This window comes from Plectropomus leopardus, chromosome 2 (genome assembly GCF_026936395.1).
Source record: "Plectropomus leopardus strain MGB_pleo_1.0 chromosome 2, ASM2693639v1, whole genome shotgun sequence".
Taxonomy (NCBI): Eukaryota; Metazoa; Chordata; class Actinopteri; order Perciformes; family Serranidae; genus Plectropomus; species Plectropomus leopardus.
The window spans coordinates 35,554,637-35,581,262 of NC_142177.1; the positions used below are offsets into that span (position 1 = coordinate 35,554,637).

A 26,626-nucleotide genomic window follows, 5' to 3' on the forward strand; every position below is an offset into this window, starting at 1 on the left:
TTAAAAGAAAAAAAAGTGTTTTTTTTTTTCTTTTTTAAAACCAGAAACTACATAAAGCTGATGTCTCCTATATCTTTACTGCTCAGTGGTCGTTTCATCACTTCTTGAAACTGTTGGTGAGAGTTACTGAAGAACAACCAGCTGGATTTATTTTTGTCTTTCCACTCAGCTACGGCAGCTTTCACATGCTAACTACACTTTCTTCACAGTCATAGTTATTTATGATAATAGCTCAAATAATACTTGAGAATAGGGACGTCAACAGGTAACCGATAATCAGCTGACCACCAAGAATCTTTTCATTTTTCACGTCAGTCTGAAGGTCAATTAAGGTCTCTTATATCTCACATCGTTTTGCGTTTTTTCTCTAAAATATTCCAGTTAGTTGTCGGTTAATGGGTGTTAATGGGTGTTTGGCGATCAAAAGCAAAACTATACTAAACTGACATCCCTAATTTAGATGTTTCAGATTGGTTCAGGATGTGCAGACACCTGACAGAGAGACAGAGAGACAGAGAGAGACAGAGACAGTGTTTTAGTGTTGGTGAGTCATGCAGCGTTCATGCAGTTCAAACAGAGAAATAAAGAGTCCAGCCGGGTGAAGCGTGGCGTTAGCTGGCCTCCGGGCACAGACTCACTGCCTGCAGTGGAGGAGGAAGCAGCGGCGGCAGGGGGCGGGGCCCCGGCCGAGTTGGTGAGAGAGGAGGAGGCGCTAAGCCCTACATGGGTGGGGCTAGAGAGAGTTTTGGCGGCAGTGGCGTCATTGTGCTGGCTGACGACGGACGGCTGGCGGCGCAGGGCACCGGGCACCGCCGCCTGGCCCGTCTGGAAGGTATAGACCACATCCATCTGAAGGAGGGACAGCCACAACACAGCGTTAGATAGCAGAGAGACAGAGCGAGGAGACAGGACAGAGGAGACAGGACAGAGGAGACAGGAAGGGCGTTAACAAGAAGGAAGGGAAGACTTCGGACGAGGTTACAGAAGGGTTAAAGAGGCAGTTTGACAGTTTCGGGGTTTTGAATGTCAGTTATCATATTTCATGTCAGTGCAGAATAGAGTTGTCAAGATACTAAAATGTTTAACTCGATGCCAAGAAAAATACTCGCTGCTCGATACCATTTTCGATGCCAGTGACAAAAAAATTCTTTATGAAGATAAAGTCAAACCCGCCTAACGAGAAGGCAAAGAGGGGACTGTCGGTATCAGTACTGTCGCAGATGAGTACTGTATTCAATACTAATTTTTAGGATCGATATAATCAGAGTATCGATTTTTTTGATGACCCTCGTGCAGACAGACAGAGAGGCAGTAACCCATCGTCCCACTGGATAACCTCAGCTCACAGATCTGCAGCAGAAAGACATTCTCATCATGTGGGTACAGAGACACAGAAGGACATGAGACAAAGACAAGAAGAAGTGGAGGAGAGAGGAGAAGACGAGGAGAAAGGCATAAAGAGAGAGAAAGCCGTCATTTAGTTAGTTAAAGACAAAAAATGTGAAATTCCAGAAAAAGCTCTGATACAACGAAGGGATGAAGGAAGAAACGTAACGATGAATAAAGAGCCTTTGAATCGGACTGGAAACACTTTGAGCGGAGAAAAAGAGGGAAAATGTGTCACTCTGACTGACTGATAAAGTTTCGGCAGCGAGGTGCTGCTTGTACCAATTATTCCCCCACTGTGTTTGACTGTCGAGGCGTTGAGCGGCACAACGCTGCCCACCAGGATTAGAGAGGAGGAGGACAGGAAGAGGAGCGTGGAGAGATAAGAACCTAATTAGCTTGCAGCCTTTCGTTGCCTCCCCCTCCATCCCCTCATCCCCTCATCCTCCCATCCTCCCATCCTCCCATCCCAGGAGGACGACAGACTGATATTTCAGATACACAGACATGAAGAGAGCTTCCTCTTTTCTTTACAGTGTGTCTGACGGCGGAGCGACAGGAGAGCTTTTATATCTCTCCCTCCTCGCATCACTTCCTCCTGTCACGAGTCACGGCGCCCTGTGGCTTCACGAAGGCCAGGTGAAGGTTATTTTCTGATACTTCCAGTCTGCACCTGTTGGTCCATTTTAGGTTTGTGATCATATCACATTATCTCAATCAGCAGCTGGTGTTACCCAGTTGTCAATCACCTTAAAGGAACACGTCACCCTCCAAATGACCCTTTGCGTACCTGTTAATCACCCCGTATTTTGTTGAATATATTGGATTGTATATTGTAGCATAATGCACATATTTTATATTTCTAACTTTACATACTAGTTTTATACATTTTAAGTAGCATAAGCACATAGTTTTGCATTTTTTACACACACACACACACACACATTCATAATTTTACATATTTTGCATACTAGTGTTAACATTGTTTTTGTTACTACTATATTTCAACTCTATATATTTTTACATACTTCGTGCTTGTGCTTATTTCTCCTTTAATAAATCTATTTAAAAAGTACTGAGCATGCGACTGCATAAATGAGAGTTTGTAAATGGATGTTTTGATACAGTTTGGCTGTGGTTACATGCAGACCCTTATCAAACATTTTCTTCATTTTTTGGCCTACAAGAAAAGGTTTTCTTCACAACTCTACGTAACTCAGATCGAGTAATGGATATTCAAATGGTCATTTGGGGCAATAATTCCTTCACGGACATCCAGCTACGAAAGACTGTGTTCTTAACTACAGTTTCCAGGTCAAGAATGAACTCTGAACATCAGCTTTTAAACCTGCAAACTTATTAACAACAGTTGGTTATTTACACATCAAGCAGTCCAATATTCACTCTCTTTTAGCTCAGTTTTTGGTCTCCACCGACTCCTGAGGGAAATATCTGTCTCTTTAGCTGCTAAATGCTCCACTATGTTTCCCATCTAGTCTCTAACTGTGTCCGTCTGCTGATGAACAGGTAGAGAAGAATGGTTTTTAGAGCTTTCTCACTGAAAGCATCGCTTTAAGAGTGGTGCAAGTAACCTGGTCTTAGAGAAATTCGTGAAATGACCGCGTCCTTGTAACATCGCATTACGTGACGGTGACATATACTGTAGAAAATTACGTGTCAGCACTACAATGGAAAGCCAATTAGGATCCTTTGTCAGCGGTGGACACATGAATCCTCTGGTTCACTGAGGTCATGCAGTGGTGCGACAGATGGCCTCACAGACTTTCACCCGCAAGACTGCAGTTTGTTTTCCGTGTGAAGTTTAGTCAACATGGACTTCTCTGCATCCTTTCTGTACTTACATCACGTTACGTGACGTACCTACGTCACTTCATGTTGAACTTGTGTCCTGTATGTAACAAGCATAGTTATTTTAATTAAAAACACAAACTTCTAAACCTCATCGAGTAGGTTTGGTGCCTGAACCCAAATTTGCAGCCATCATGTAATTGCAATAGAATTTGTGCCAACATTACGTAACGTGGTGTTCAGAGATCATGGTCATTCATGTTAGCGAGAGTACATGAAATAAATTTTTGGCTGATCAGATAAAAAAAAAATTTAAAAAAAGGTCTGTCAGGTTGAGGAAAACTGCAGATTCGGGTGATAATTTTCTCAACGGTTATCACTATAAGCAACTGCTTTTGTTGTCATTTAATACACTGACATAAAAATATCAACTAAAGCCACTTTTAAAAGCATATTAATTGTGACTGGTGAGAAACTGTTGGTTGTTTATGGAAAGGAGACATTTGGAGCAACATTAAAACACCAGAAAAGTCTGTTAGTTTGAGTCTTTGAGACTTTTTCAGAGGTCAAACAGAAAAACTCAAGAGGACAAAACAGAAGAAGAAATCTGTTATTATTATTATTTCAGATGTGTTTATCCTGCAGCGGCAATAAGTATAAGTTAGTCCACTGCTGAGAGGAAAACACCTGACCTCTCTGACTGACTGTGTTCGTGTGTGTGTGTGTGTGTGTGTGTGTGTGTGTGTGTGTGTGTGTGTGTGTGGGAGCAATGCGTTGGCTGCTGTTAACTGCAGGTGGGTGTTAGCATCGAGGCTAATGAACCCCATAGGGACTGAATAGGACCGCCTGTGGACATGCTAACATTCGGTGAGTGTATATGTATCCTGTAGGAGGAGGATTTAACACACACACACACACACACACACACACACACAGACACTCACACAGCAGAGTCCCAGACTGTGAGATGAGTCACAGGGGAAGACGGCGCTGTGAAGGTGCTGCTGTTTACCTCCAACACCGACTGACTGAAGAATAAAAATATCCAATAAGCTTTTTGTCCCACGCTGAATGCCGTCTTTAATTTCTGTTCTGAAGCTCTGCAGCAGAGTGTGAAATTAACTGGACAACAAGTGCAGCATGTGTGTGTGTGTGTGTGTGTGTGTATGTGTGTGTTAAATATCTCCAGTTTAACCTCCACACATTTCACAGTGTTTGATTTGAACACAAACACTTGGCTGAACATGTTAAATGTGGAGGAGAGACGCAAACCGCTCGTCTGAACTGGATTTTAAATATGATGAAAGACTTTCTTTATCGGCTCCATTTCAGAGTCTGACCTGAGCAACAAACACACAATGAACATAAACCAAAAAAATAGTCTGTCACTCTAAAACCATTTTCCTCCTCCAGAGTTCACTTCAGCAAAATAAATCCACACTAAAGTACGATCGTCTAATGCAAAATACAGTTAAGATGCATCAAGTTTTCACTCTGCGTCTGCTTCTCAGTTACATAAACTCTGAGTGGAGACATTTTAACAGCTGCTCAGTGGGCTTATGTATAAAGATTTATGCACTTTTTTCAGCTGCGAACAGCAGCTGTGCAGCTCGATATGTTGATCAGCTGGTCGGTTGATCCACAGAAAATCTTCCAACCCTTTCTACCACAAAAAACTGCAGTAACTACAAGTTTGGTCAAAACTGCGTTGTGGCCGACGGCGTCATCGGGACTGGACATCTGAGGTTTCAGCCCTGAACGTTTTATGTATGTAGCCCCTGATCTAGATATGTATACAAACATAACAATAAGCAGAATAGTAATAAAAAGTCATTTTTCTCATTATTGTAGCAGAATAAATGTACTTGGTTAAATTACACGATTGTTAAAGGGCTAGTTCACCCAATAACGAAAATTCAGTCATTTTCTACTCATCCTCATTCTGATGGAAAGTTGGATTTTATAGTCTACAAAACACTGCTGAATTTCACGGGGAAAAGGTGCTGCAATAAATAAATTTGAAAAATGCATTTAATTGCAGTTCATGCACTTTGCCTTTGCATTATAGCTGTTTAAGGTACTGCAAAGGCAGAGTGCAGTAACTAGAATTTTAGTGCTTTAATTTGACCTTGTAGGTGAGATCACCTACGTCTTTTTATATATAAAAGTTATTTATGAATACATTCAATAAGTGCATCACCATCACTCTTTCCCTAACACATTCGGCTGCACAGTCAAACACTTTGGAGCCTTTTTTCTGAGGTCACTGTTAGTGTAGTTACTGCAGTTCGCCTTGTAGAGCAGCTTTGGAGGCCACAGTTTTTGCCCTAGGATTTAGAAAACTGGCATGGAGGTCAAGTATGTGTGTGTGTGTGTGTGTGTGTGAAGGTGTGTGTTTGTGTTTATGCCAACTGGATAAAACGGGGCGTGACAATTAGGGGATGCATGCTTGAACATGGTCGCAGCTATTGCAAATTCGGGCTTGTTTTTCCTCTCTAAGGCAGGAAAACTTGAGAAATTGGCAGCATGTCTGTGCTCGACTATGGAGATATACTGTGCTGTCGTGCTGCTCACTTCACCGTAAAATTAACTTCATTACTGGAGATAAATATCAAACTCATCACTGTGATATATGAGAAGGTAGGCAGGTCGTCATTAGCAAAAAGAAACGACCCACACATCATCTTTTTGGTTTACTTGTCCTAAAATTGCCCGAGAATCTCTTTTTATAGTTAAAACCATCAGATCCAAAAACTGTTTAACTCTTTAGCTACCCAACGAGAAAATAATGAATTTTAATTTTGGCACTTTGCACCATAAATGCAACCCCTGAATCATGTGTGAAGATTTCAATCCAAACACAACACCTGTAACTTTGACCTCACGAGTGTTTCTGGACCATCAGATGTAGCAGATGAAGACGTAGCAGGATCAAGGACAAATGTAATTTCATTTTTTTTTCTTTAAAAAATGACTAATAGATCTGCCTTCTTTTACCTTTTATTGCAGCTGGTTGTATCTGAGATCTGCAGAAACCATCATATCTGCTACCTTTTCAGTTTGTATCAACAAGAAAGATATTTTTTGTGCCTTTTATATGTTTTTTTCAAAGATTTTGTGTTTATCTGTTCCTGCACAGTTAGTTAAAAAGAAAATCAGTTTTGATTTTGGATAAATGAGTCCACATTCAAGCTAATTATCTAAACTAGCTTCCTACAGTTTGAATCTGCAGCTCTCATAAACAGTCAGAAATGTTTGAAGTGAATGAAGTCTCTCCTCACTGTCTGGATGAAAGACTTTCTTTCTTTTTTTTTTTTTTTTACCTCCCTTTGGTTCGGCGGATGTTGGTTTGATTTTGGGAGGATGAAGGCGAGGACCAGGAGGGTGCTGTTGAATTTGATCTAAAGTTTGTATTGACGACGACAATGATCAGAAATTTATCGAACAACTTCACGGGTTCAAACAATTCATACCTGCGAGACAACTGACAAGAAGCAAACAAAAAATGGGAAGAAAAAGTCATATATTTTCTTCCAGTGCCTCCTGCATCACCATGGCAACTGGTGTTTTCTGCAGCTCTCAGGACAGAACAGAAATCTGAGTCACCAGCTGATATCAGAACAACCTTAAAATGAAAAGTAAGGTTAGAGTTAAAGTTAGCCGAGGCGGTGAGTTTGGTGTCATGACGGTCGTACCTGCGTCTGGATGCGGTTCAGACCTCTGAACCAGAGGATCTGGCCTCTCCTCAGCTCCATCTCAGCGTGGTCGATCTCGTCGGCTCCCTCCGTCAGCTCCTCCTCGTGGATCTCCTCCTTCGTGATGCCGTGACCGGCCTCCTTCAGGAACTTCAGGTGGTGGGTGGGGATGGCCGAGATCAGCTGAGATTGACAGAAAAACACACAAATATGATTTTGTTTCAGATTCTTTCTGCTGATTTTACACATAAAGGTCAGTTTACTGGTCATGGTTTAGCCGAATAAGCCCGGGGAAAAAACTGTGAAAGTTTTCAGCTTTAGAAGAAAAGCTGGATGATTGGAGTTCGAAAGTCGTGGGTGTTGTTAAACAAAATGATGCATCTAGTTGCTCTGTGCAAAATGCAAGATTTCAGGATTCCTACACCTTGAGGCAAATTAATTAATTTTACAGACTTTTTTAATACCAATTTAATAATTAAGACCAATTTTCTAAGAACCAAAGTTGAAGGGGTTTTTCTCTTTTCTTTTCTCAACACTATTATTATTACTATGTGAATGGTCGTAGTAGTTGCTGTCAGTGTTTTTCTTTTGTTTTTTTGGTCTATTGTTTGTTGAGAGATCTGTTGTTTATTCATTACTGATCTAACCATGTATCACTGTGGTGTCTCACTGTTTTTAATCCTGAAAAATAAAATAAAATAAAGTTTTTTTTTCAGTCTCTTTAAAGAAGTGCAACACTAAATTAATCTTTGCCTTTTTATAATCAACATCATGAAGGAAGTTTTTCATGGATGTCAAAGAAAGTTTGACAACTTAGTTTTTGATAAAAATTCATAAAAGCATTTTTTTCTACCACAGAAATCCTGACAAATCGACCCTTTTTTCTGCATACTACTTACAAAATTCTTTATCAAAAAGCATCTGCTCCCTGAAGCTAAAAGTGAAGCTTGATTTATTTTTAATAAACCTTAAATATGGTCTATGAGAACTCCTAAAAACAATAAGAACATGATCATTTTTTACATTTATTTTGTTTTATTTATTTTATGTCTGCACATCTTATCTTGCCGTTAAACAGACGTCTTATGTCATGCTGTATTGACTTTCCTGACTTCATACTGTATTACCTGTACTGCTGTACTGTTTTATGTATTAATGTTTGTTTATTGTTGATTAAAAAAGAGCAGAGACACACCCGGCCTCCTGCTGCAGCTGCACAGGAGCTTTTTATATTTCTGTCATCCTCTCTCTCTCTCTGTTAGAAACAAAGGAGCTCAGATCAGTCTGTTTCTGTCAGCATCTTTCTGCGTCTCTGTTCTCAGTCGCTGCCCTCCGACTGAACCCACAAGGTTTCTTCTCACTCAACTTTCCTTCTGTGTAATGTATGCTTTCTGAGCCTCCGTGTGTGTGTGTACATGCTACCAGGATCATGCATGTGCTGCTGTGTTTGTGTGTATCCACAAAGGGACTGACACGCTGGGTTTGTTTTCCCTCAGAGCTCGTAAACAGGAGTTGCGCTGCTTTCATGTGCGGAGCTCATTACCATGGCGATGGTCGTGATGGCAACGCTGCTGCAGCGCAAGTGTGACAGGCAACAGTTTGCTGCCACAGACCTCATGTATCCACCTCTTCATCTCCTCCTCAGTACATGTTTATTCTCAGAGCTCAGTTTTCACATGCGGCTCTGATGCTGAACTGAACACCTGTGGTTCTGGTTCTGGTTCTGGTCTCACCTGTCCCCACAGCAGCTCGCCCACACCGATGAACACGCACCACAGCCACTGGTCGATGGTCAGAGCGGTGCAGGAGAACGGCTTCCCTCCGAACTGGACGATGATGATCTGAGGAGGAAAAGACACATAGAGGACGTGTTAGCTGCTGAGTGGGGACACAGTCTCAGTGAGGACTCGACTTCTGTGTTTTTCTTATTGTTAACAAACGCAACACCCAAACTAACAATGAACTGATCTTCTAACGTAAGTATTATCCGTGTATCTAAAGTCTTTGTTGAGCTCCATTGTCGTCCAAAAACTCTTAAAAACTCCTGCTGCCACAAATACTCCACATATGGACTGATCTGCCGCTGGAAATAAACCCAAACAAATGCACAGTTTACTTAAGTGTGAGAGACGTTTGATCAAAACTACAGTGACAAGCTGTTTTCGAGATTACTAAGTCTTTGAATTTGATATTTGAGATATTTGAATTTGCAATATCTGCTACAATTTCTAATAATTTCCTCGGGCGTTAGCAGGAGCAGATTATATTTAGGACGAGGTGTTTTAATGTGTTGCAGGAAGGGCTTATGTTAAAATCTTTTATTTTATTTTTAAAAAATATTATTTATTTAGTGATTTTTGAGAAACACAGACATAAACTGTATGCATCAGCATAAAAAAATATTATTATATTATTATTATTATATACAAATGGAAACCTGCACAATACATTGTATTATACTTAGTAAAGAACACAAAGTTAATTGATGAACCATAAATACAAAAAATTGTCTTTAAGAAAACAAGAAGGAAAAAGTTGATATGTTTATATGCACTTTTGATTCTACCTTATTTAGCCTCTTCAGGTTGAACAACGTGTTCATTAGTTTTTTAAAGGTCATTGAGGACGCCACTTGAAAAACGCTATGATGCTGCAGCCTTCCTGTTTGGGCAGGCCTTTAAGGTTTTTGGCTGGTTAGTTTTATGTCGGCATTAAACTCAGAATATAAGCGACCTTAATTTAATAATTTTTACATATAAATTTCGGATCTATGTATCTATAAAAGCAGAGGATGAGAGAGGGAAGTTTTGGAGTCACTGCATTAGGTGATGATGATGATGATGATGATGATGATGATGATGATGATGATGGCGGTGGATGAGTTACCTGCAGGGCGAAGGTGCCCAGCACGACGCTGCAGAAGATGGGGTTCCTGTAGACGCCCTCGAACACGTTCCTCTCTCCGTGGATCTTCCTGGCATTGATTTCGTTGAAGAGCTGCATCATGACGAACACGTTGAACACGATGGTGTAGTGCTCTGAAGGCGGCGAGTGCAGGGGAGCATTACGTCCGCTGTCGATGTCGAAAAACGTCTCGCCTGAGAAACAAACACATAATAATCATCTTAATATCCATACATTTCCTCTAAAACGGATTCATATATTGATTTTTTAAAAAATGAAGAGTATTTCCAAAATGTGAAGATCTCACAGACAGACAGCGATGGATTTGTCCTTTTGCGTGTTGTTAGTTTAACTCACCAGCGAAGAGCAGGGTGAAGATGATGACGAGCTGGTACACGGCGTGGCCCAGGATGTTCTTCATCATGGTCCTGGAGATGAGAGGCTTGTCGCGGCCGTACGGTTTACGCAGCAGCAGAGACTCGGTGGGCGGCTCGGTGGCCAGAGCGAGAGACGCCAGAGTGTCCATGATGAGGTTGACCCAGAGCATCTGGACGGCCTTCAGAGGAGAGTCCTGCAGGAAGAAGAGGGGGAGGAGGAGAGGTCAGGACTCCATCTCTGCACATTTTAGTCATACCGCTTTAGAATAAATGCAAATTTCTTTTCTCAAATCAAATTATTTTCAGCTTAAACAAATGCTCCTCCTCCTCAGTTCTTAATAAACGCTTTGACTTTTTATGCAAACCTCTAAAATCCACCTCACATTCAGTCTGAAGAGCGTCGACTCATGACGACGTGTCTGCAGACACTGGTGGAGTCGGCCTAAGAGCTCAGCGAGTCCAACGCACTGATTCAAAAACATGTTTGCACATGTGAGCTGAATGAAACACAATGTTACTGCATATTCTGGCTGCTGAGTCAATCTAAGTGCATTATTTCCACTGGGACATCATGTATTGGTGGACGTTATTGAGGCCACATGCAAGCATGAGATCGACACCACTCGGCGCTGAAAAGGGAACCTCCCCCTCCTCTCTCATTTTTTAACAAGAGAAAGAATAAAATTCACATTTTCATTTGCAGTAAACAGTAAACAGAGTAAAGGACAGTCTTTGAAGTAAAGGAGTCTGTTAGTCAGTTTGTGTTATTGTGTGACGTTAGTGAACCTTAAACTACCCTTTAAAAAGCTGTTATTATACACACGATTGTTATTTCCATACATAAGCTGCAATATCTGGATGTAATATTACATGCTATCATAAATTACATTTATTAATTTTTATTTTTGTTATTGTTACTATTATTGTTGCTGTGCATCTCTGACCCTCTCTCTCTTGTCGTCTACTTTAATTTTACTGGTTCTTATAACGTCTATTGCACGTCCTCTTCAGTTGCTCTTCCTGAGGTTTCTACCGTTTTTTACTTCTTTTTCTCCCATTAAGGTTTTTTTGGGACAGAGGGATGCTGTTCGCCGTAAAGCCCTCTGAGGCACATTGTGATTTGCGATAATGAACTTCATAAATAAAACTTAATTGAAAAACACCAAAGTCACACAATAACACAAACGAGCAAACTGACTGTGGTCGTAGCAGCTCCCGTCTTCAGCGAGGTCAAATTACTGTTTCAGCTGATGCAGTCCGGCTTTGCATCGATAAGTTTCACTTTTGGTTCAGTTCCCTGATGGCTGAGCCCGTCTGTTTGTGAAGTATCGAGCATACGACTTAGATTATACTGCACGAGTTCTGTGCGAGATTGTAAATGGATGTTATGATAAATATTTGCTGTTAAATGTGGACCTCTATGACTTCAATCATCAAGAATTTTCTCCGTCTTTGGATTTCTTGTAAAAACACAGTCCTCTTCATGAATTCAAAATAACAAGGTGTGAGTAAATATACGTATAAGTATTCCTTTAAGTAAGGTTAGTGCTTTAACAATAAAGAGATTTAAATAGTGCTTCTTTTTTTTATACCACAGTACCATAATCACGACTAATTATATCCCTGTGTGTTTCCTTCTAGACTGATTCAAATGCACATAAATGCAGGAACACACACAAACACACGCACGCACGCACGCACACATTTCATTGGACCCCCTCCATTCGTGAAACCAAACCTACGCCCCTGAAACATTCCTCTGTACATACAATAAAGACATGAATCAGTTTACCATCTTTTAATGATCCGTTCCAACATGTCAGCGGCCAAACAGAGACGAAGCGCTGGCTGATCAGTGAGTATAAACACGGAGAGCACAGACCTGCTGAGGCCCTGTTATATTTCAGGATTATGATGGTGACGTGTTGCCATGGTTTCAGGCTGTATCTTAGCCTACTTTGTGCTCTCTACTCTGCAGCCGAGTTAGTTATCTGTCCTGCCAGCTGTGAGCCTTTCAATTAATACACAGCCGCAAGTTACTTTTTTCATTGTGTCAGGAGTTCAGTTTCCTGATTAGAGACACATTATGAAACAAAAAAAAGTGACACGGCTGCCTCGCCTCCTCACAGCGCTCCGACGGTCACATCAAAAAATGACTCTCTTTTTCTGGTTTCTGTGGAGATTTGATCAGAAGGTGATTTACAGAAGAGCAGATGCATCCAGTGAGCCTCAAAAATTAATATAATATCTGGACACAAACTTCTGTTCAATCGTCAAAATCCACAGAGAAGGAAACACTGATTCACAGCTGAGTGCAGCCAACATGTTACACAACTCAGTGTTTGGTCTCATTTGTGCTCAAATTCTCATTCAAACGTGTGCGTCCTGAATCAGGTTCAACCAGCTGACTGATGGCTGAACCACGCAACATTTATCCTGGTGATATTAACCCTTTAACACCTGGATCAACATCAGTTTTCTTGTGCTGCATTCGGACGCCTTTCTCAAGCATTTAAACCTCTGAAACTTGAGAACTGGTTTCATTTCTTTTAAAAACATGAGGAGAGAAGGAAATGAGCCTTCTGATCATTGCCATCTTGGTTCATCTCATGCCGTTGGGTCTTTTCTTAGATGTACATTGAGAAAGAGAAATCTATAATTCAGTGAATACTTTTTTTTTTTTTTTTTTGGCACCGTAACCACCTTGAAATGTCTCCTTTCACTATCATGAGTTAATTCATCCACTCGGGTAACTTTTGGAGTTTAAAAATTCAGCAAGATTAAATCATTTTATCCTCATTTGCCATTAAGCTCGTGGAGCGCTAGAACAGAAGTCAGTCGCTCAGCTGGCTGAAGTTGGCAGTCGTGCTCAGCCGCGCACAGCCATGCTCAGCGTCTATAGCAGCGCTGATCATCCAGGTAATTTTACACACGGCAGTTGAGCCATTTTAGCGTCATGCACCACTGAGCAACTCTCATAGGAATGAACGGGGCCCCATCGCCGATGTTGTATCCATGACCTGGGAGCCACGTCCAATATTGTATTCAGTCCATGCTCAATATACACACAAATACACACAAAAATTATTTTTCAGCTATCCAATAGTTGTCAAAACATCTGAATCAGGAGTTGTGGACCGACAAACAATTACCCACTCATGGTCATACCGATAGTGCTGATACAAAGTACAGACGTCTAAAGCTGCAAGAATTAAAATAAAATTAATTTTCCATTAACATGTGCATAATGTATGACACAATCTAAAATTCAAATCACTTTTTTTTTTAGAATGAACCAAATGAAAAATAACATAAAAGCTCCAGAGACAACAGTTTAATGTACTTAAAAGATGACAAACACTAGCATTATCATGATGTAACTGAATGTGACTCGGAGTCTTTCACAGCTTGCAATGTGAAACCTAAATTAAAAAAAAAAAGAAAAAAATAAGTAAACAAAGTCTCTACATTTAAATTTGTCTTGATTTGAATTCAGCTCCAATTAGAAATCTAGTGGGATTGTCCTTTTTATGGGATTCCCACAGGCCTCTTTGGTGAAAAAAGTCATTAAGTCATTCACAAAAAACACCAAACAGGATGTAACATCAAACAGCCGGATCGCCCGAATCAGAGGACACCACAACCGACCGTTATCCATAAATTTAGATACGTTTTTTTCTTTCTTTCTGATGACTGTGAAAATAAAGCTTATTTCAGAGGAAATTACACACAAATTAAGTTAAAAAATTGTCTTTCATTATGAGCACACAAACTGAGTTAAAATTTAAATTATTTCATGATGAGTTCATTTCTATATTGGCAGCTCTGGATTTCCCCTAAAGACACCAAAGATACCAACCGTAACAGAAACCAAACAGCCAGTTATAAACACCACACGAGGGAACTGATGACTATGAATGTTTAACGCCCCAAACCTGCAGGTTACTTTCAGCTGCAACAGCAGATTCATGTGTTAATACGAGCCGATCCATCACTGCTCTCAGATTCAGACCTCCTGGTGTCTCAGCAGCTGTGAAACACCACGAGCCGTAACCTCACATTAGTGTGCAGCCTTCAGCCTTCAGCCTTCAGCCTACCTGTGTGATGCAGGCGCCGGTGAACGCCACGATCACGGCCACCACGTTGACGGTCAGCTGAAACTGCAGGAACTTTGAGATGCTGTCGTAGACGTTTCTTCCCCACATGACGGCCTTGACGATGCTGGTGAAGTTGTCATCTGTCAGGATGATGTCAGAAGCCTCCTTTGCCACGTCTGTGCCGGCGATTCCCTGAGAAGAAGAAACGGAAAACGATCAGATCCTGGCTCATGATTGTCGATGGGTGATTCATTTTAATGTTTCACAAGCTAAAAAGGCACATTTTCATGATTTGTGATTATTTTTCTGAAGTTTAATGTGATTGCCTGCCGTGTCATCTGCAGGAGAGAGCTGCTGCTCTCAGCAGTATTTTGCTTCTGTACCTGCAGAGCAGCGTGACAGGCACGAGGGGGAGGAGAGGGAAACACCAGCTGCTCATCCTCAGAGTGGATACAGTGGAAATGTTAAAAAATAATACTGGAGGTTCTTTTTTCCCCCAGTTTTCTTGGAGAAAACAACCTTCCCGTAGGCCTCTGATTTAAAGGATAATGCTGCTTAAGTGTGCAAAGCTTTAAGTGACACTATTTTTAACCCACCCATCTGACACAGTGTGGAAATTAAAACAGGAGAACGAGCGTCGTGTTAAGAGAAGCTGTGATGTGAGTCGCTGTGTCTCTGCAGACTCAGACTCTTCCAGACAGACGGAGGGGGATCGCTCTCTGTTTTCCAGCTGAACAGGTGATAATTGAACTGGGACACATGGGTGCAAACTGAAAATATTCCAAATGGGACACATTAGGACTAAAAGGTCACTGGTTTAAATCCCCCGACTGCCCCTGTGATGTGTTCGGGAACAGTTACTGCTGTCAGATTGCTGTTTGACAGCAGAGCAGCTGCTCAGCAGCCTGCAGGAGACTCTGGTGTTCAGATGACTTTCCTCAGTAAACAAAGGTCACAACAACACTCAGAGGAGACAGCTGATGTTACTGAGCTCTTCCACTGTGCTTTTAATTTATCTGTGCCGGCTATAATATCAGCTGATCGGCTGAGTTCAAGGCAGCTCTTTGTGCGCCGGTGTCACATGGGAGAAACGACACGCTGTGAATATTTTCTGATCAGCAGCAGTTGAAACAGTCACTGATCAGAAACACTGTGACAGCGAGCAGAGCTGCTTCAATCAGTGTCTTTGACTGATTTTTAGTGTGTTTCTTTGAGGAACCATACGCCACTGCTGCTAATTCACAACTGCATTTAACCCTCTGAACCATCAGCACCCACAAACCTCTTACTGACGCTCAAAGTCACTACATTATTATATTATCATTATTATCTGCAGACTGTGTTGAGTCGCAGAAATGGCAGAATTGTCCTACCTCATGAAAAGGTAAGTGTGGTCCTTTGGAGCCCTTTGCTTAAGTATTTCCAGTGTGAACTCAAAAAAACTATATCAAAAGGTCAATACCCTTCAGATTGGAGGCAAACTACACCTCATGAGAGGGGCCACATGAGATTTCCAAGACCATTTTTTTGACACACGCTGCTGATGAGTCAGATGACAATGTAACCCATCTCTCAGGATACAGTTATTGTCAGTATTTTAATTATTTAATTATTATTATTTATGATTTTTTTACCTTCTTTTTGTCTTATAACATCCAAATTATTACCTAAACCAATGTTTTAACATTCACATTCTGTACCATCGGTACAGTCCTAATGTTCGCGAAGAGATTTCATGGAAAAAAAAAAAAAATTGTACAGAAATTAATAGTAACTGATAGATGCTAGAAAATGGAAGAAAAATACATGTAAAAGTATAAAACACAGCAGTATGGCCTGACAAATTTGTGAGTAATGATGTAAAGTACATGTAAATGTTATTTAATAGGCTAAAAGCCACTGATGTGGACTGAAGACTGAGAGCAGAGATCAGGTCTGTCGGCTAATTAATGATTAACTGTCCCTGAACAGGAGGTAAGACTGCTGACTGTAGATAGACAGACATAAACCAAAAATATAAAGACAGAATCGGTCTCTTTGTTGTCCCTCTCTTTGTCTTTGGAGAATAAGATCAGTAATGTGGCGGCACAGTGGGACCCCACTGATGAGCATCCAAACTCAACATTCACTGATTTATTTATTTCACGGCTTTCTTTATGAATGGCATGAAACTCAGGTGTTATTGTGGACTTTTTCATGGCTGTTTACAAATTTAAGTAACGCAAAGATTTTTCTGTTCTTTGGTGATGATGCAGAGCGAACTGGAGCAGCAGATAAGAAGCAGTGCTGAGTTGTGGGGAAAAAAAGGAGGAAATGAAGAAGTGGTTACCATGGCAAAGCCAACATCAGCTTTCTTGAGGGCGGGGCCGTCGTTGGTACCGTCACCTGTCACTGCCACCACCTGCCGAGTCTCACCCACCGTGCTGTCGATGATGCCTGATCGATAATAAAAAGAACAAAACAACTCAGCATTTCAATTAATACTTTAGAAAGAAGAACAAAAACACAACATTTTGGAGCTATTTACTGTTCTTCAACTAGAGTTCAACCAGTATGAGATATGACTGAGGCACAATTCAACCCGAAATCAAAATGACATGTTATTCCTCTTTCCTGTACTTATTCATTAACCCAGGTTATTTTGTCACAAGCACCAGATACACGCTTCCCTCTGCGCAGTGATACAGTTGGTGGGTGTAATTCGGTAGAAAGAAAGTAGTGCCTACATGAACCTGCTCACATTAAGGTCTGTGGGTTATCTTGAGCAACACGGTCATGATTCAGTTCCATTATATTGGAGAGCAGTCAGACGTCTCTACGGCCGACATCTGCAACACTCTGACACTCAACAACAAAACAATCCAGACTGATAAAAAGCAGTACAACTACAGATAAGAGAAAAATACATATATATGATTTTAGGCTGAACTGTCCTTTTCCTGTTATCTCATTTTGTACACAGGGACAAATAAAGATCTAACAAGCAGTAAAGAAAGCTAAATGGTACACATTTTCAAAAACTGAACCCACCTTTGACCAGAGTGTGTTTGTCCGTCGGTGAGGAACGAGCCAGAACGCGAAGTTTGGGCCAAACTTTGTCCAGACGCTCTTGTTCCACCTAAAAACACATTAAACAAGAAAAAAAACATTTTTAAATTACAATCCCTGTCTGTGTAATTACAGCATGAAAGCAGAAAATCCTCCGTAACCCGCCTCTAAGTATTATGTTCTAGTACAATGGAGAAACTTTTATTTTGTAGTTTGGCCTTTATTTCATACAGATGCTCAAACCTGATGACTATCAGCAACCACATACTGATCAAATCAAGATTAAAACACCTGAGAAAACTGGACAGACATCGTTCAAAAAGACAGAAACTGAAATCTGTTGCAGCAGCTGAACAAGGACGAGACCGTAAAGACCCCCGGTCATTTTAACAGACATGACTTTTCTAGGATGTCTGGATCTATGATCAATGTCATCTGACTACACCCAAATGCACAGGCGTATTTGAACTGATGTCTGTAAGCCAATCACAGTGTTTCAATTTAATCTAAAGCGGACCGCAGTAGGGCCACGTCCCCCTTTTTTAAATTCAACCATTGCTTTAAAATTTTTCTTTTGTATTGTACTTCTTACATTTTATTTTTTTTCCCGTGTGTTGCTTTAATATTTTTCTTGTGCGTTGTGTTCCAAAAAATTTCTGTCTTTTTTGTGTGATTTTAAGTGCAGAGCACTTTGTAACATTGTTTTTGATAAATGCTATATAAATAAACTTTATTATTATTATTTATTTATTTTTAACAAGCATGGCCAACCACGGGGAAAGGAGGAGGCCAGGAAACATTTCAGTCTATTAAGTCTATTCTTGTTAAAGTAAACACGATATTTAACATTACTTATATATGTTAAAAACATGATATGAAAGATTTTACTCAGGATTTTTTCAAAAACCGGAAAATGAAAAGGGGAAATACAGTTTAAAAAGGGAAATACTGTTCTGATTTGATTCTGAATAATACAGTCAGATTATAATTCATCCTTTTTAATATGTTCACAAAATATTAATGGCAGGAGGTTTTCAACATACTGTTTTTTGAGATGCTTCAGAAACTGCAGATATTTTGAGTCATAATTACAAATACAATGCAAAACATTTACTGCAACGTGTTTTAAAGCATCACCTTATTCACTGATATAAGTGAATCGATTGTGAACTGATGATATGATATTAACCATTCATGACAAATAAATAAACTCATGTTTTTTTGTTGAAAAAAGGTCTACTAAGACAATTAATTGTCATTTTTACTATCAGGTGGTTTCTGCATTCGGATTCTTTGTCCACTGGCATGGACAGAAAAAACACATTATAAAGTATCCTAACCAAAAATTGTTTTTGCTAACAATTATAAAAGCATTTAGAGTATAAATGCACCGTTATAATATATACCTTTTTTATTTGGAACATAATTGGACTCTGAATGGGCCAGACCAATAAATCATCACATATTACATTACTGAAAATATGTGATGAAATTCAAGGCTGTAAATTTCAGAGTCATCCTGTGGTACAAACTTCTTATAGCTTTCAGGCTTAAAATTTTAATTCCATATTTGTTCGCTGTGTTAACTTTCAGTAAAACGTTGCTGCCCTGGTCTCACCTCTCCCTGGTCGTTTCTGATCTGCCTGTTGAACTCTTTGCCCTCCAGACACAGGAAGTCCTCCCCGGGCAGCAGGATGCCACACTTGGTTGCGATGGCGCGGGCGGTGTTGATGTTGTCTCCGGTGACCATACGAACAGTGATGCCTGCACGCTGGCACTTAGAAATAGCCTCAGGTACCTGGAAGAGTGTCAGAAAAAAAGCACAGCTGTTCAGGGGAAAGTCGCCAGCTTCTCTTTGTGATTTATCCACTGATTTAAAGATCATTTTAAGGACACTCACTCATCTTCAACCCAAGTGAGACACTCTGATGTTGAGTCCTTTAGTCTGATTTATTCTATTAAAGCGATTCATGATAAAACAGATCGAGAATCACGTCTCCAGATGCCAACATGTGGGACTCATCCTGCAACAGCTGCAGCAGATTTCACCTGAGATCTCACCGTTGACGTTTTTTTTTTTTTTTTTATCAAATCCTAAGTGAGACCTCATTCATCTCAGATAATAGAGTGAATAACAAGAGACGCAGACTGACATCTGCGAGGAGTCCATGGCGACATAATGGTCAGTGAACAATCAGAAAGCTGTTGACGACTTCGTCTGCTCAACGGGTGGCTCAAATGGCATTTGACCAATAGACCAACAGGAGTTCTGTGCTGCTTCCAAACACAAACACACATCACATGTTTGATCCGCACAGAGGGGAGCCTGGAGCAAGTAAAGAGGCTGGACTGTCATTATGATGAGCATTTTCCAGCCAGTGAGATGGTTGAAGATTTTTCGGAACATACTGAAGTTCAATGATCCAATGTTCAAAAATGAATATGGATTTTTATGGTAAAACTGTTACGATTGCACATTCAACATGTGCAGCGGCAGAACGGAGAGCCGTCAGGTGTAGCGACAGTAACTAAGGGGACAGGGGTCAGACGGGTCATTGAACACACCTGGGACACACCAGGTGCAACATACAGACAGAAAAAGTACTCAAGGCTGATCCAGGCTGCTTTACTGACTAGTTGCTGTGTGTCACTGCTAGACTTTGTTCAGCGTTGTATCCTGCGTGATGGCGATACATAACTTTTAAAGGGTAACGTCAGTATTTTTAACCTGGAATCTGTTTTCCGATATTGTGTCTAAGTGTCCCTAATGGGATCAATGATTCTTAATATTGGTCCTGTATTGAGCGAGACTGCTGCAGGCAGTGGCCACAAAACAGGCTGCGATGTAACCACTTGTCAGTTTATATCCACTAAAAGTGTTTGTTTTTGCCATAGACAGATTCACATTATTTTTAGTGGCTGACAACAATATGTAAAGGATCCCCACAGAGACAGAGCTTTTTTTTTTACAAAGTAAGATCCCTTTTTGTTTTTCCAGAAACCTCCATCACCAAACCAACCAGACTCCATATAAATAAACAGCAATTTTATCTATGTAAAACACATTTCACTCACAGTCGACAGAAACGAATAACAACTCACAAAACTGTCTTTTATCCGTCTCTCTATTGCTCCAACAATCACCAACTCTGGTTTGGTTGAAATAAACCCTTATTTCACCCCGTTGGATGTGAAAATACGCTGGTTCTATACATGCTAAAATTGCTGTTTATGTAAATGGAGTCTGGTGCAATGGGCAATAGCAATTTCGGGGCTTACTCTTTTACAAAAATGTCGATCTCTGTAGGGATTCTTTCAATAATGTTGTCAAACACATGGGGCGCCTAGTGGCTCAGTTGGTAGAGCGGGCGCCCCATTACAGAGGCTAAGTCCTCGCCACAGCGGCTGTGGGATTGTTTCCAACCTCGGCCCTTTGCTGATGTTAACCCCTCTCTCTCCTCCTTTCACGCTTAAACTGTCTAATAAAATCTAATAAAGGCAAAAAAAATAAAAATAATCTGTCAGGCATTTAGAATTACAAAACAGGCCTCTCTGTGGCAAAAACAAACCTTTTAAGTTAATGTAAATCGCAAAAATGCCCGAGTGGTTAGAAAACAAGCACTTTTAGTGGACATGATTTGGTTACTTGCAGCCTGCAGTGGTCTTATCTTATTACTAGAATAATTTCAAAAATGATTTGTCATTAAGACACAAAAACATGAGAAAATAGGTACCAAACAGAATAATTGTCCATGTAATTCCTCTGCTTTTAAATGATGGCAAACAGCTGAAGTATTCGTGCAGTTGCTACAGCTGCCAGCTCACAGCTACATGCATGATTCATGTTTTAGAACATTAATATGAATTTTCTGTCTAAAAGCGGCAATATTAGGCAGAGTTCTGTGTCTCTCACATGCCAGGTCATGTAGAGATAAACTGGCTGAATCCTGCTGCTCTCCAGTTATTTCCATCCTGTCTGTGATCTTTGTGCTCTGACATTAAAGCAGCAGGCAGCAACACTGATGCCGTCTGAGCTTCATTACAGGCTTCATTTAACACTTCAGAGCACCTGCACACCTGACCACGACTCACTCCACTGTTCCTGTTCGGAAAACGCTGTTCGTTTATCTCAGCTCTGTCATGGACTATTGAATGTTTTCACCTCGGCATTTTTCCTCACAACAGAATCACTTTAATATAATTATGAGCAGCCTGTCGGATGTGTTTGGTTACACTCTTCAGCTCCATGTTTTGTCTGTTCTCTCTCATGTTCTTTCAGGAATAAAACAAACGTCAGTGATTTGGTTTCATGCCTACAGAGCATGCAGGACATTTCAAAATCAGCCAAAATCATTTTTGTAGCAGCGGAAAACAGCTGCGACGACAAACACTGATTATCAGCACTGACCTTTAAAAAAAGTCCACTTTTTTTACTCAGAGTTTAAATTATAATGTGGCTTTCAAAGGAGACATATTTTTGGGGGTCGGGAGATGTGAAAGTGCTGATGCAATCATGAATGTGCCCGCCAAAGTGGAAAAATAAACTATCAATAGATTTTAATTCATACAGCGAATATTTGCCTGAAAAAGACAAAGAAAAAGAAAAAAATACTCAATGTTGAAATTTAATCTCTCTCACACAAAAAGGTCAACGCACAGTGGACATTTGATGAGGTTACATCCCAGAACCATTATGAAAATTATTCAAAAATGTTTACAAAGGTGCACACATCAAGATAAATAACTGGTCCTCAACAGAGATCGTCTGCATACTCGTACGTGCTTTCATGAATATTTTCAGTAACCACCAAAGTGAGGTTTCGAGGGTCAACCCCTTAATCAAAAACAAACACAACACAGAAAAAGCCCCTGAAATACCTACCAGGCCAGGTCACCTGACAGATCACCTTATCAGCTACCTTGGATAAACTTATGTTGCACAAATAAATAAATGCATGGATATTAAAATGATGGTGTGAAAGTATCAAAATGTCCACAGCCTCAAATATTGACCCTAACAGCTGCTCTGAACACGACATGATTAGCCTATTATCTATTTTTTAGCCTATTATTATTATTATCATTATTATTATTATATATTATTACTTATTTTGGCAGAGGACATGAAGCTTGTGGAATCAGTGACCTCTTTGAAATCACTCCTTAAAACCCATTTTTAAAGTGTTCACTACTTTTGATCTTTTTATTGTATTTACTTTTATTGCTATGTTTTTCATTGTTTTTAACTCCATTTCTCTTTATCGTCTTTCTTTTATCTTGTTCTTGCATCTGATTTCTTGTTAAGTTCCACCTTAATTACTGTCTGGCTTTACTTCGACATTATTGTTCAGCTTCTATTGTTATTTTGCCTCTGGGCTATCATGCTCCTGCTTTGCTTTGTTTGCCAAAGCACTTAGTAAACTCTTTCTTTTTAAATGTAAGTTATTATTATAATTATGTATTTAAGGAGTAGCAAATACAGACTGAGATAAATTAACAGATATGGAGAGCTAAGCTCCGTGTAACTTACAGCTCCCTCAGCCCGGGGCTTAGTGTAGTGTGAAAAGTCTATAGATATTAGATTTTGGATCTCATAATATTGTAAGTGTTCTCTTTTCCTGGTTTTTGCAATAAAGTGATCTAATTTTTTTAATGCATCAGACTGTTCAGCTTTTCTATTATTTGTCATTTGTCATTATATCCACTTCACTGATGATTATTTATCAAAAATCTTATTGTGTAAATATTTTGTAAAAGCACCAAAAGTCAACCCAACAATATTGTTGCGATATTGATATTGACGTATTTTTTTAACTTATACATTTTTTATGTCATCATATCTTTAATGTATCACACCTGAGAGTTAAACCCCTGATGGAGGTATGATGTGAAATGACACTCCTATAATTAATCTATCCTAATCCTGTAATCCTGTTGGCAGGGTGCACCAAACGGTAACATTTATGTTCTAAACCACACGTGGTCCCTTTTAAGTAAAATAAAATAAAATAAAATAAATTAGTTCTGTACCTCAGGTCTGACGGGGTCCTCGATGCCGACCACGACGATGCAGGTGAGCTCGTTCAGGATTTCGTTCTCGTTGTCCCAGTTCGGCTCTCCGGCCTCGGCGGGGAAGTCCCTGTAAGCCACGCAGATGGTTCTCAGCCCGTCGCACGCCATCGGCTCAATCACCTTACGCACCATCTCGTCGCGGTCCTTCGGCTTGAAGACCCGAGGCTGACCCTGGGCGTCCAAGATACGAGAGCATCTGAGAGAGAAGACAGAGACAGAGGGAGATCATTAGGTCTGTCCGTCCTCTCCTCTTCCCACAGACATTTTCAGTATTTTCGTACTTTCTCAGGACGATCTCTGACGCTCCCTTGCTGTACATGCGGAAGCCTCCATCAGCGTTCTTCAGCACCGTGCTCATGGATTTGCGGGAGGAGTTGAAGGTGTAAACCTTGTAGAGTTTCTCTTCTGGGATCTCTTCTCTGATTGGCTGGTAGTCCCTCTTCAGGTCCAGCACCAGGCCCAGCAGAGCGCACTCCGTCTTGTTGCCCACGTGGCGAGGCAGGCCGCCTTCTTTCTCCGGAGGCTGAGGAGGGACAAAAAGATTGAGTGTGATGATCAATCAGTTTTGTGTCATTACAGGCGGAAAGGAGCACTAAGGCTACTTCTGCATGTCCAGATGTGTTTGATGTAACTGGATTTTTGTTCACTCACACAATAAGTATTGAGGCAAAAGAGAGCAGAAGTTAACCTGCAGTCAGGGTCTGGCAGCTGGTTTGATTTTTGGATCAGTGACCTAAAATATCTAAATTCACTGATCTCAGAGGCTGACCGATCTCTGTTCTTTGGGTTCTTTTTTTGACTGCTGCTTTTCCTGATAGATTTTGCAGAGAGCAGATTATATCAGCTGGAGCTATTTCACATTAATAGACTGTGCAGTGAACCTCTCACCCGAACCACAATTGTAGCTTAGCAACTAATCAACTGACAAGTTGCCAAGTTAAGTGCAGCTTAAGTACAAAATAATTGGTTACTCTAAAATAAAAGAATGGGGAAAAATCTAAAAGGGATCTTTAAAAAAAAGCATTTGCAAGCTGAACTTCACAAAAAAAAACTCATGTAATTGTTTTTTGGGCTCCAACCGTCCCCAGGGCAGGACATACGAGACAAGGGTCAGGGTTAAGGTGAAGTTAAAAGAATACTTCTCCCCAAAAATGATTATTTGTAAATCAATTACTCACCCTGTGTTACACTGAATTTGTGAAAGGAAACTTTGTTTTTATCGCATGCCTGAGCGGAGAATCCAAAAACTGAGAAAATTCTTCATGAATTGGAGTCAAAGGGGTCCATGACCAACCACAGCAAAATGATATCAAAACATGTGTTTGCAAACTCTCACACAACTCTTGCAGTATAATCCAAGTCTAATTTATCACATCGTATGCTCAGTACTTCCCAAACACATGATTTTTCACTAAAACCATCCTATTTAAAACACTTTCACATAAACAAAATCACACACGGATGATTGCCGTGCCTGAGCACACGAGTGCTTCGAAATCTGCTTGTGCTTCCAATTGAAATCAGTGAAAATGTTCACTGATGCAGAGCAGCATGCATGAGTAAATGACAGCAGAATTCCCATTTTTAACTAAAATGCACGTTTGAGAAGTTCTGCACATATAACTGGATAAATCAGATTTGGATTATAATGCAGGCATTACACTTTAAAGAGCTCCTATGACTTCAACTCATCCAGGATTTTCTCCACTTTTAAAATCTGTTCAGCGTTTACGCAGGCGACAAAAGTTTTCTTCTCAAATTCAGGGTGAAAAAGGATGAGTAGCTGTTATACAAATGATCATTTTAGGGATGAAATAGTTCTTTCAGCATCCAAGAAATGATTCCAAACAAGTGGGGACCAGCTTTTGACTTTGTGGTCATTTCTGGAAAGAGAAGACTTTCTGTCCGGTCCTCACTTCCTCAAAGGGCTGTTTTAGAGCGTTTTAGGGTTGGGTTTCGGTTAGGTAGATGAGGTTTTAGGTTGATGTTAGTGTTGTGACTGAATGTAGCTGTGACCGCGAAGGTCTCACCAGGATCTTGGTGGTGTATGCGGAGTTGATGGAGATGCTGTTGATCATAACTTCCAGAGTCTCTGGTTTGATAACTTCGGGTTCGGGGACGCTTTTGTAGTGCGTGTCGCCGATGTACGCCTGCACCACCGTCATGCGGTTCATGGTCAGCGTGCCCGTCTTGTCCGAGCAGATGGCTGTGGCGTTACCCATGGTCTCACAGGCGTCCAGGTGGCGCACCAGGTTGTTGTCCTTCATCATTTTCTAAAATACAGAGAACGAGGTTGGAGGTTTGTGTTTAGTTATCAAATCCTCAACAAACATGACAAATAAGCTTATATTTCCTATAATCCCTTTGTTTCCCGCCCCGCTTACCTTGACGGAGTAGGCCAGAGAGATGGTGACGGCGAGCGGCAGCCCTTCAGGAACAGCCACCACCAGCACAGTCACACCGATGATGAAGAACTTGACAAAATACTGAATGTAAATGGGTGTGCACTCGGCCACCCAGGCCCGGCCCTGGATCCCGAAGGTGTCGATCACAAAGTAGAGAATGAGGATGATGACGGTCACAGCCGACATGATCAGACCTGTTTGGAACGAGCGGACGTTAAACGCGAGCCAATGTCCCATTCAGGTCAAGTCAGTTTTATATAGAGAGGCCACTGGCTTCCACAGCATGAAATATGACTTATATACCCTAAGTATGCCATTAAAATGATTAGTTTGTTATTTTAGTGTAAGATATTGTTGATGTGACCTTTTAAAAAGTCCTGTGGTGCATTTAGGCACAATCTGATGTCTAATAACTCCAGTAATACACAGTAAGTAAGCAGAAATGTGATTTTTGTGGACATCTAACAGCCTGTGTAGACCGGGTATTAGCAGGCGTCTTCTGTGATCTGATCACAAGTTGACAGCGCTAATACAAACGTCCACGTCCAGTCCGCGTGGTCTGGGACGCGACTGACTACTTTCTTTTTTTTTTGCAGTTTAAACACTACTGCGTCCGGATGTGTCCCTGACAAGGACCACATCTGGTGACAGCACACCTATGCTGTATAAACTGCCCATTTCACGTTGAGTTGGACGAAGTTTTGAGGGATTTCTATTTGGCATTTTAAATCCATGTCAAGTGACACCTGACTTTGAGTATTTAAATTGGCTTTCTACATATGACGTGATATGGATCAGGGATAACCATGCCCAAATCAACCCAGATTCAGGAA

General features: G+C 40.7%; 1 protein-coding gene across 6 annotated transcripts in view; it reads right to left on the reverse strand.

Moving 5' to 3' along the window:
- Positions 1-26,626, reverse strand: part of LOC121960036 (plasma membrane calcium-transporting ATPase 1-like) — a 132,566-nt gene that overhangs the window by 12,727 nt on the left and 93,213 nt on the right. For 5 of the 6 annotated variants that reach the window (XM_088069580.1, XM_042509639.2, XM_042509646.2 and 2 more), the window contains 12 exons: positions 25,773-25,987; positions 25,419-25,661; positions 23,670-23,911; positions 23,347-23,584; positions 18,935-19,114; positions 17,299-17,386; positions 16,598-16,704; positions 14,269-14,460; positions 10,152-10,365; positions 9,777-9,988; positions 8,624-8,731; positions 6,891-7,073 (listed from right to left, as the gene is read on the reverse strand). In XM_088069580.1, coding sequence (XP_087925706.1) covers positions 6,891-7,073; positions 8,624-8,731; positions 9,777-9,988; positions 10,152-10,365; positions 14,269-14,460; positions 16,598-16,704; positions 17,299-17,386; positions 18,935-19,114; positions 23,347-23,584; positions 23,670-23,911; positions 25,419-25,661; positions 25,773-25,987 — 2,222 coding nt within the window. Of the gene's footprint in view, positions 1-638; positions 850-6,890; positions 7,074-8,623; positions 8,732-9,776; positions 9,989-10,151; positions 10,366-14,268; positions 14,461-16,597; positions 16,705-17,298; positions 17,387-18,934; positions 19,115-23,346; positions 23,585-23,669; positions 23,912-25,418; positions 25,662-25,772; positions 25,988-26,626 lie in introns of all 6 variants that reach the window. The other variant, XM_042509656.2, reaches the window with a different exon arrangement.